This window comes from Pongo abelii, chromosome X, assembly GCF_028885655.2.
Source record: "Pongo abelii isolate AG06213 chromosome X, NHGRI_mPonAbe1-v2.0_pri, whole genome shotgun sequence".
Classification (NCBI taxonomy): Eukaryota; Metazoa; Chordata; class Mammalia; order Primates; family Hominidae; genus Pongo; species Pongo abelii.
In genome coordinates, this window is record NC_072008.2 from 26,855,571 (window position 1) to 26,867,274 (window position 11,704).

The 11,704-nt window shown below is 34.4% G+C and overlaps 1 protein-coding gene across 1 annotated transcript; it reads left to right on the top strand.

Moving 5' to 3' along the window:
- The first annotated feature begins 7,084 nt into the window (after positions 1-7,084).
- On the top strand, positions 7,085-8,026 carry LOC100435500 (olfactory receptor 51A4). The gene has a single exon (XM_002831477.4). It carries the CDS (start codon positions 7,085-7,087, stop codon positions 8,024-8,026), a length of 942 nt encoding a protein of 313 aa, XP_002831523.3.
- The last annotated feature ends 3,678 nt before the right edge of the window (positions 8,027-11,704 follow it).

Below are 11,704 nucleotides of genomic sequence, written 5' to 3' on the forward strand. Positions count from 1 at the left end.
TTTTCTGTATATATTTCTGATTATGCAGAGCATGCTTATGAAATTATCATGGAACAAATTACAACATCATCTCTTATTATATGATCCTTAAGAAATTATTTGGAATTCTCAGAAAGACTATATTATATTCTGGGTTTCTTTTTGACTATTACTATTAAATCAGTGGAGTTCATGGTCACTTTTGGATTCAGGTACAGGTATGTTGAGCTATGGCTGCCACATTCTTTTGAAGTTATTATAAAGTAACTGAAACTAGATGGCTTTTAAAAATCAAATCTAATATTCTGTCACCCCAAACCCTGTTATGTTAAGTCACCAAGGATTCAGTATTCTGAATCTTAAGTGAAGTTTTCAATAATATCCGTATCCCAAAGTGTGATAGCAAATTAAATAACATTCATAAAAGATAAAAAGTGATAGAATGATCCTGTCATAAAGAACACCATAAATATTCAAACAATGTCTTGAAAGAGTTGATAAGGCAGTAAAAGGAAGGAAGACATTTCAGAAACTGCAGTTTTCCTTAGATAAGAGGTGAGCAGAGAGTGCAACAGGATATCATAATCTCTGCTTAGAGAATGGTGTGGAGAAATGAGTAGGAAATATAGGCAGACTAAAAGTGGAGGAAAAGTAACTTCCATACCAATGTTGAGCAAAATTTAACAGATTTAGGACTGGACTTTGGGTGGCCTGTTCCAGTCAGTGGCAATCCTTTAAGATCTTATCCTTCTTACAGTGTCTTTCTTGTCCTTTATTTCTGGTTTCCCTTCCGAGCTGCTTCAGAACTCACTTCACTGCCTAAAAATCTCTTTATAAATATTTAATGTTTAATTAAAATTCTGCAGATAATTCTATCCTTAAATGGGAAAAATTTTTGGTGTAACAAATAACATGGAAAAAATAAAAGAACAAAAACAAATTGCATTGAATTCAACAGAGGTTTGACATGGAGTGGCCCACTGTCTCAGTTGGCCCAGAACTGTGTTGGTTTTAAAACTGAAAGTCCCATGTCCCAGGGAACCCCTCAGTCCTGGGAAAATCAAGATGTTTCATCACCCTAATTTGCAATATAATTTGACCATTAAACAATTAATTTTATAACAAAGCATGTGGAGAGTCTGATCAATATTATATAGATAACAAGTATTATAGAAATCATGAAATTAGAATTAAAATGTTAATAACTTACATCGATGTAGCACTTTACCCTGTATTCTACTTTCATCCCCAATAAACTTGAAAAATAATCCATTTGGCTTGTTTTGTAGAAGCAACTAAATGCCTAACGTCACATAATAGGCCATTATCAGAGTTACTGGCTGTGTAGCTCAGATGTTGCCATTATTCTTTCTTTACTTAGCTATCCAGTGGTTCCCAAACATTGGTGCATATTGGAATCACCTGTGGATCATATAAAAACACTGATTCTTGGCTCCTACCCCAAGACTTTTCAATTCAATTAAAATTGGTTATGACCTGGGTATCAGAATTCTTATTTTATTTTTAGAGACAGAGTTTTGCTCTGTAGCCCAGGCTGGAGTGCAGTGATGCAATCATAGCTCACTACAGCTTCAGTCTCCTGGGCTCAAGTGATCCTCCCACCTAAGCCTCCTGAGTAGCTGGGACTACAGTCATATGCCACCACGCCCAGCTGTTTTTCTTTGAATTTTTTTTTGTAGAGACAAAGTCTGACTGTGTTGTCCAGGATTGTCAGGGTATCAGAATTTTTAAAAGCTCCTCAGATGATTCTAATATGAGCTAAGTTTGGAAACCATTGCTCTAGCATAATGGTATATAGCTAGCTGCACAATAGAAGCACCCAGTAAGATTTAAAACCTAACCATACCCAGATTCTGCCCCTGATCAATTATATCAGAGGCTGTGAGGTTGGTATCTAGGCATCCATGTTTTTAAAAAGCTCCCTTGATAATTCTAATGTGTACTAAGGATTAAAAACCACTGCACTTAGTTTGTGGATGATTTACATCTCTCAAAACAAAATATAGCCTTTTCTTTGTCCTGCTTACAGCATCCCCAGTTCCACAGAGTGAGTAGTTTTATGCCTAATTCCACAGCAGGGCTCAGATTCTCAAAAACTCATCTTTCAGTACCCTATTCAAATCTACCCGATAATGATTGTTAACTCTCAGTGATCCCTGCCCTTGAGTATTCAACCTGGTCAAAAAGCTTCATAGTTTTCAAAATATGAATCGATAAATCTCATTTTGTCTAAGCGGAGTCAGGGCTTCCAGATTCAGTTTAGCCATTTTATGAAGAGATATAGTAAGATTAAACTCTTAACGGCTCATAAAGTTTGCTTCCCAAATGCTTTGATTACTTACCTTGGAATAAATAAGCTGGAAGTATCACTAAATGTAATACATATATAAAATCTTCACATGGACTTTGAAACTGTGTGTCTGTATGAATTACAAATTATCAAATTTTATACCCATATTCAGTAATAAAGGACAAAATAATTGATAGAAAATAACTGTCTCAATTACAGGGGTTATTGCTCTCAGTTGTGTTCGCGTGTGTGTGTGTGTGTGTGTGTGTGTGTGTGTATGTGTGTGCATGTGTGTGTTTCTGTCTGCCTGCCTGTATGTCTGTGTCTCTGTTTGTGTCTGAGTGTCCCTACCATGCAACTTCTAGGCTAGAATTCTCTGTAGCTTAGTTTTTAAAAGTCTCAATATACACCCAAATGAAGGAAAAGATGTTTAATTTACTTACCATATTTCTTCTATTTTCTTTTCCACATTTAGATACCTATATTATTGTTAGCTCTATAATCAGTTATTGTTATTATTTTCTTTTCCTTGCATATTCCTTCAGAGAAAGTTTACATATATGGACAAATACATCCTTAACTTTTTACAAAAATATAGAAATAACTCTTGTGAATTCTTTTATTTTTTAATTTAACAATGAATTGTGGAGATCATTCCATATGCATAAAGAGACTTCTCTACTTTTTTATGCTATTTAATTGTACAAATGGACAGACATACCACTGTTCATTAGCCTTACTGATGCACATTTAGGTTGTTTCCAATATTTGGCTATTATAAGAAATGTAACATAAATATTTCTCTCTCACTCTTCTACTTCTTGAGTCCAGACTAGATACTGAAACACTTATATCACAGCCTTCATTCACAGTTCATGCTGTTGCTGAGATTTCATACCTCAGAGTAGACTTCTCGTGATTTTTTTTAGTTCTTTCTGAGATTTGCAGCTAAAATGTTTCTCACTTTTACTTATGCCTGAATTCCACTGCATTTGTTATACCTTCCATTTATTTTATAAATTAGGGTTTAACCGTCTCATAGATCAAATAATGAAAAATGAAAATTCAATTTGCATCTTCATTTCTAATTCTCCTTGTTGCTCTTAGATGGTTATGAAAGATAAAAAGAAAGAATACTGCTATTACTCCACCACCTTCAAATCACAATTTCAATTTATTACAATTTGCAATAATATACTAAAATCTTATTTGCTTGTTACATGGATTTTAGAAAATAACTATTGATACTCTATTACATAAGAGGAGGTGATAACTATCCTTACAGAATCTCCACCTCTCCCACCCCCACTTCTACCTTTCATTAAGAATACTTAGTTACAGAGCATATAAATATGAAAATTAAAATATGCCCTGGTATTCAAAAATAATTGAATATATGAGAAAATATTGATGATGGAGGTAGAGGGTGGGAAAGGTAGGGTGTTTTTTCTCTGAGTATGCGAGTGGAGGGAGAGAGGCACAAAGCAAGGAAGGAAAGATAGAAGGAAGAAAGGAAGTAAGGGAGGAAGTAGGGAAGTAAGGAAAGGAGGAAATAAGGAAAGGAGGGAGGGAGGAAGAAAAGAAAGAAGAAACTTTTATGTATCATTATAATAGGTAATCTTGTTTCTGTGGCCGATTTCTGCCACAGACCTTCAGTGACACCCAAGGGAGCTTGGGAATTGAATACAAGTGCCTCTTGTAGAGAACTATCTAAGCAGAGGCTGCCACTCCATCCTGTCATTGCTTTAGCAGTGCTTCACCACCTCAATTCTGGCCTCTTTGGCTATCAGCTCTTGTTTTTCACAACCCTGGGAGGTAGTGGCAAGTTCATGTGGGCTACAGTTGTACCAAAATGATCCCTGCAAGACTGATGCATCTAGCTCCAACTGCCATGTTTCTGATCAATTCTGTTATGACTTTCCAATTGTAGGTCTTAAAAGATACATAAAAAGTCCTTTAATGATACCCAATTCTTTAATATTTGAGCATCTATCATGCACAAGGAACGTAATTAGATGTTCAAAAAGATAAAAATAACATAAGAGCAGGCACATGTCCTGCCTTCAAGAAGGCTACAGTTTCATATTATTTAACAGGCCTACATGAGTCTAGTCAAAGGTTTTAAAAACAACTACAATTGGAATTTTACTGTAAGTGCCTAATTAGGCAAATTGGTACATGAAGATACTTGCCATTTGTTCCCTACAAAAAAATCTTCATATCATTGAGCCTATAATTATTATTACAGTAAGAACATAGAAAATAACTAATAAATCACTTCTTTATACCCACATTCTGGGCTGCACTTCAATATAACATTGCTCACAAATTATCCACTAGAAATGTCAACAACATCATTTAAACTTGATGAGTAGTACATATCATTCAGTATGCAACTTGAAAATTCATGCAGATCTCTGCACATCTATCCAATAGAACAGGGAACATATCTAGCATACTAAGTTTGCATTGGTTTACACTTTTTTTGTTTTTTAGAAATAATATAGTTAAATCTCACAATCACTGAATTGTATTTTTTGCAAAAATGTGATTATTTTCTTGATGAGGTTTGCAAACACAACATACTAGATCTTTCAGAATAGCAAAAGACTGTGGCAGAGTACAATTTTATCTCATATTTTTATTTCATTCATTCATAATTTATCCATTCATAGTTTCATCAACCAATAGTCAAGAATAATAACTCTCATTTTTGGTACTTCCTGAATACTAAACATCCTGCAGAATACTTGTTTTCATTATGTCATTTTGAAATTTCAATAATGATATGATGCTAATTTCACTATCATTCTCATCTTACAACTGAGAAAGATGAGATTCAGAGAGAATAAAGTAACATATCCTCGGCCTACAGCTATTGAGATTCTGTAATAGGCTTTTTTTCATATAACTATACCTACCATGTTTTTATGATTTTGTTAGTTAATTGGAATTCCTAATAAAAACATAAGTCAACCCTAGTTCTTGGATTTGTGGGTTGTTATTTTAAATTTATGTTTTTCAGTTTAAGGTTAGAGAAAAGGATTTTAAAAGTACATATACACATGCGTATTTACATAGAAATATTTATTCCTTAAGTTAATTTTAAGCAGAGTTTGCTTTCATTCTTGATAAAAGTAAATAAAGCATTAGAAAAATAAGGAGGGCCAGGCATGGTGGCTCATGCCTGTAATCTCAACACTTTGGGAGCTCGAGGAGGAAGGATCGCTTGAGCCTAGGAGTTTGAGACCAGCCTGGGCAACACGGCAAAACCTCATCTCTACCAAAAAAAAAAAAAATCGTTTTTGAAATTAGCCAGGCTTGGCAATGTGTGTTTGTAGTCCCAGCTACTTGGGAGGCTGAAGTGGGAGGATCACTTGAGCCCAGGAGTTTGAGGCTGCAACGAGCTGTGATCATGCCATTGCACTCCAGCCCGGGGAACAGAGTGAGACCTTGTCTCAAAGCAAAGGGAAAAGAAATGTAAGATTAAGATGATAAGAAAACTTTCTTATTTTAAATAGAAAACTGGCAGAATTCAGGAGAGGGTATGAAACCCAGGTTGAAATGTGTAATAAGCACTTTAGTAAAGGTAATAAGTAATGAACATACTCTGGATAACTTCTGAAGACTTAAAATCTTCAATTGTCCAGTCAAGGAAAATTATACAAAAGAAGATTAAAATTTGATCCAATGAATAAGTTACCTATATGTTGGATACTAACTTCTCTGCAAGTTACATAAAAGTCAATGGAGCAGGTAATGGAATTCTATACAAGAATTCAATACTCCGTCAAATTAGTGTCATAATGAATGCAATAGCTTGGCATTTTCAGATATACAGTAACTCAGGAGGTATATAATGGGAAATACATTTTTAAAGATCAAAATAAATCAATGTTAATTTTCTAACATCAAAGTGACTTAAACATAACTTTATATTAAAGTTGGAGTTATAAAAATACTTAAATACCTGGAATGAAAAAACAAAATTCTTGGAAAAGATAATAGAATATTTTTAAATTGTAATGAAACCAATAGAACACAAATTCTAGATTCTACCATTAAAATACTGGAGGTAGAATAAAAAGATATGAGAATAGCATTGGGAGATATACCTAATGCTAGATGACGAGTTGGTGGGTGCAGCGCACCAGCATGGCACATGTATACATATGTAACTTACCTGCACATTGCGCACATGTACCATAAAACCTAAAGTATAATAATGATAATAATAATAATAATAATAAAAGAAAAAAAAAGAGAATAAAAAAATTGTCTTCAATAATCTTAAAGTTAGGATAATGCACTTAATAATGAAAAATGTAAGCTCAATAATTTTTTTCTTTTTTTTTTTTTGCCCAGATATTCTCATTTATTTGGTTTTCACTTGACTTCTTTTTTGACAACTGATCACATAGAACTGAAGATCACAACATACATCTCAAAGAAAGAATTAGTATAGCATTCCAGTTAATTCACTAGGATTTACTCATATTTTACAGGAAAAATAAAATCAGACGCGTAACTAACTGCAAAATTTAAACCTGGATTCTCTATAGAAATAACATGTCCAGAAATAATTTTCCCAATGCATTACATAGACAGATTCTACTCTAAAGTATTACCCATCTCTCTTCATTATGATAGCCACATTAATGCTTTGTTCTCTCAAAAGAAAGCTGAAAGAAGCCACAAATTTTAACATTGCTTTTTTTCTATTAATTTTCAGATATTCCTGTTTTACCAACACAAGCATCTGTATTGTTCATAGCAGAACCCTATGAATGAATCATGTCCATTATCAATACATCATATGTTGAAATCACCACCTTCTTCTTGGTTGGGATGCCAGGGCTAGAATACGCACACATCTGGATCTCTATCCCCATCTGCAGCATGTATCTTATTGCTATTCTAGGAAATTGTACCATTCTTTTTATCATCAAGACAGAGCCCTCCTTGCACGAGCCCATGTACTATTTTCTTTCCATGTTGGCTATGTCAGACTTGGGTTTGTCTTTATCATCTCTGCCCACTATGTTAAGCATCTTCCTGTTCAATGCTCCTGAAATTTCATCCAATGCCTGCTTTGCCCAGAAATTCTTCATTCATGGATTCTCAGTACTGGAGTCCTCAGTCCTCCTGATCATGTCATTTGATAGATTCCTAGCCATCCACAAGCCTCTGAGATACACCTCAATCCTGACAACTGTCAGAGTTGCCCAAATAGGGATAGTATTCTCCTTTAAGAGCATGCTCCTGGTTCTTCCCTTCCCTTTCACTTTAAGAAGCTTGAGATATTGTGAGAAAAACCAATTATCCCATTCCTACTGTCTCCACCAGGATGTCATGAAGTTGGCCTGCTCTGACAACAGAATTGATGTCATCTATGGCTTTTTTGGAGCAGTCTGTGTTATGGTAGATTTTATTCTCATTGCTGTGTCTTACATCCTGATCCTCAAGACTGTACTGGGAATTGCATCCAAAAAGGAGCAGCTTAAGGCTCTCAATACTTGTGTTTCACACATTTGTGCAGTGATCATCTTCTACCTGCCCATCATCAACCTGGCCGTTGTCCACCGCTTTGCCCGGCATGTCTCTCCCCTCATTAATGTTCTCATGGCAAATGTTCTCTTACTTGTACCTCCACTGATGAACCCAATTGTTTACTGTGTAAAAACTAAACAGATTAGAGTGAGAGTTGTAGCAAAATTGTGTCAACGGAAGATTTAACAGTCATATGTGACAGAAAACCTGGAAATGTCTGGTAAGATATTTAAGGTAAATTTGAGAAAACCTAATATTTGACACAAAGAATTATCAACACATATTTTTGGTGTTATCGTAGACTTATTTTGTTCACTCTGGATACTGCGAATGAGAATAGAACTATAAACAGGAAGTACCTTGCCTTATGTCCCCATTTCAGTTAACCAGAATAAAAATAAATGTCTTATGATAGCATCTCTGATACAAGCAAAAAATTACAACCAAGACAGAAAAATGACAATTTTTACAGTTCTGACAGAAGTTGGATTTCTCATTATCTACATTCAATCTCTTATAGCAAGTTCTTTTAATGCTAGACCTAAATTAACTCTGTCTCTTTATCCATTCACAATAGCAAAGACTTGGAACCAACCCAAATGTCCAACAATGATAGACTGGATTAAGAAAATGTGGCACATATACACCATGGAATACTATGCAGCCATAAAAAATGATGAGTTCATGTCCTTTGTAGGGACATGGATGAAATTGGAAATCATCATTCTCAGTAAACTATCGCAAGAACAAAAAACCAAACACCACATATTCTCACTCATAGGTGGGAATTGAACAATGAGAACACATGGACACAGGAAGGGGAACATCACACTCTGGGTACTGTTGTGGGGTGGGGGGAGGGGGGAGGGATAGCACTGGGAGATATACCTAATGCTAGATGACGAGTTGGTGGGTGCAGTGCACCAGCATGGCACATGTATACATATGTAACTTACCTGCACATTGCGCACATGTACCATAAAACGTAAAGTATAATAATAATAATAATAATAATAAAGAAATAAAAAAAGAAAGAAAAACTAACTTGACTTCAAAAAAAAAAAGAAAACTCACAGAAAGCAAAGAGCTCTGTAAATTCAAAAACTGTTCAGTAGGTCGATGTGGCTGGAGATTAATGAGTATCTGATGATGTTGAGTAAGTAGAAAGGGTCCACGCTATGTAGGGTCTTAGAATATGTTCCTTATTGATTTAACTGTATTTCTAACAAAGTAAGAGTTCAAATTTAAAAGAGACACTTACACATTCAATTTGCCTATAGATTACTCTTGCATTTCATTGTGAATCAATTATAAGGCAGGGAACTTAGCAATATTTTATGAAAGAAATGTTGGTGACTGCAGACTACTTGTGGGGCGAAAGTGAAGGAGGCGGGATTGGACTGAAAAACTATCTATTGGGTACTACGCTCACTATCTGGGTCCCGTATAACCATGTAAAAATCCAGCACATGTATCCCAATATCGAATATAAATGATTAAATTAAAAAAATGGTGGTGTGCTAAGATGATTAAAATAATTTTTTTCAAGACTAAAAGAAAACACCTTAAGAGTTGCATTAGAAAACTAAAATGAGGTTCAATAGAAGTTTTATTTCTAAATAACATAGCATTATTATATAGAAAGCAGAAACTCTTGGAAAGGGAAAAAGATAAGAAAAAACAACCGCAATAATATTGGCAGGTATTAACTTAATAAAACAAAGCGAAAACATTCTAAAATAATTTGTAATTTGTAATGCATTTGAGAAATATGTTTTACTTTCATAGTTTCAATACCATCTATTACATGGTGACATGATTTAGTATGCCTTCTTTTAAAGAGTTTGGTGGTAAAACATTTATTAAAATCACCTATATTTTATGCTACAAGATAAAACTGAAGAAATATAAAACAAGTCTCCGAATTAGAAATTATACTGGCCATGTTTTCCGACTGCAATGCAACAATAAACTAGAAGTGCATAACAAATATATAAAGAAAGAAAATTCTGCAGAGTTTAAAAATGTATAAATTCACTAGCCTTAAACATGGATACAAAATTACATTTATAATATGTGGAATATACAATATATTTAGAAAATAAAGTATTCCATATATATATAATTTGAAATGAGAACATAAAGACACACGCTTTTGAATTGTTTTATTGCTAAATCAGGGGAAAAATCAAAGTAAGAGAAATAAATATTAAACTCAAGAGACTGATAAATCAGTATAAAAAGTATGAGGAAGGTACTTATTAATATGGAAATCATTAATTAGAATGAGAAAAATAGTGGCAATGACATACTTGTGCAAAAGTTATTTCTTGGAATAAAATGACTATTCCAAATAAATAAGTAAAAATACAATAAATAGGTAAACATTTGACAAATCAAATGGGAAAAAAAGTAGAGAAAATACAGATACATGACATTTTAAATAAAAGATACATGTAGGATTGTGGAGCTGCATGGCAAAGACAGAAAATTTAAGCAGACTCACAAAATCTCCTTCCCTTGTGTCTAAAATAATTGGAGAAAGAAAAACAAGGAAGAGTCACTTGCAACAGCCAGATAGTAAGGAAGTCACAAACCTCAAAAAATGTCAAGTGAAGAAAGAAACAGCAAATTCTACTATGGAGCATCAAGGCATAGCTGAGCTACTTAGCTACGTGTGTAGCACTTAAAAGCAATGACTGTGAGTCAGGAAACTTCAAGATTTTTATTAATACTTCCTAATTGGTAGGAAACAAAACTCAAATTTGCCTTATTACCTTTTTTCATTGTCTGGTTTAAGAAAAGAAAATAAGCCCAATAGATTTCTACCCAGAAAGAGCCAACAGGCAAGTTCCGTGATGCCTGAAGGAATATTGGGAATAAAGGAAAGAACAGACCACCATAAAACTCATGTACATACATAATAGATATATGCACATATATGTGAAAAATGAAATTCAGCCAAATAAGAGATTAAACAAAGAATTCTCTGATGGAGAAACAATAGTAAGTAGTAGGGTATCAATTTAAACATGAAACAAACATTATGTAGCTATAGAAGTTATAGCCTATAATGTCTAAAAGCATGAGAGTATAGAATAATGGTACTTTTTTTTTTTTTTTTGAGACCGATTCTCAGGCTGGAGGGCAGTCACGCAATCTCGGCTCACTGCAACCTCCGCCTCCTGGGTTCAAGCGATATTCCTGCCTCAGCCTCCCGAGTAGCTGGGACTACAGACGCGTGCCACCACGCCCAGCTAATTTTTGTATTTTTAGTAGAGACGAGGTTTCACCATGTTGGCCAGGATGGTCTCGATCTCCTGACCTCGTGATCCGCCCGCCTCAGCCTCCCAAAGTGCTGGGATTACAGGCGCCAGCCACAGCGCCCGGCCAATGGTACAATTTTTTAAAAAATGAGCGGGAAAGGAAGTTGAAGAGTATTAATATCTTCGCGTTCCACAGGGTATAATTAATACTATCAGAAATTAAAAGATTATGAAATTATTGTGGGAATTGTATCTCCTAAATTTGAATTTCTTTTATTTTGTTTTAGTTTATTAATTCTATAGAGATATTATCATAACTAACCCTGTTATTAAAATATTGTGTGGTACTATTTGTCTTCTTTCTTTTCTGTTTCCCTTTCTCTCGCTCACTCCAGTTCACCAAACTATTCACCTATTCATCCACCATTTATGCATTTACCTGTCATATTCTGCTTGTGTGTGTGTGTGTGGTGTGTGTGTGCATGAGTGTATGTCTAGAATAATGTAAGGATAATAGTAATAGTGGTTGTTTTGGTGTTAAAATTTGAACTTCTTTCTTTTTAAATATCATTTTGTATCTTTTTCTTTTTTGCTTCCA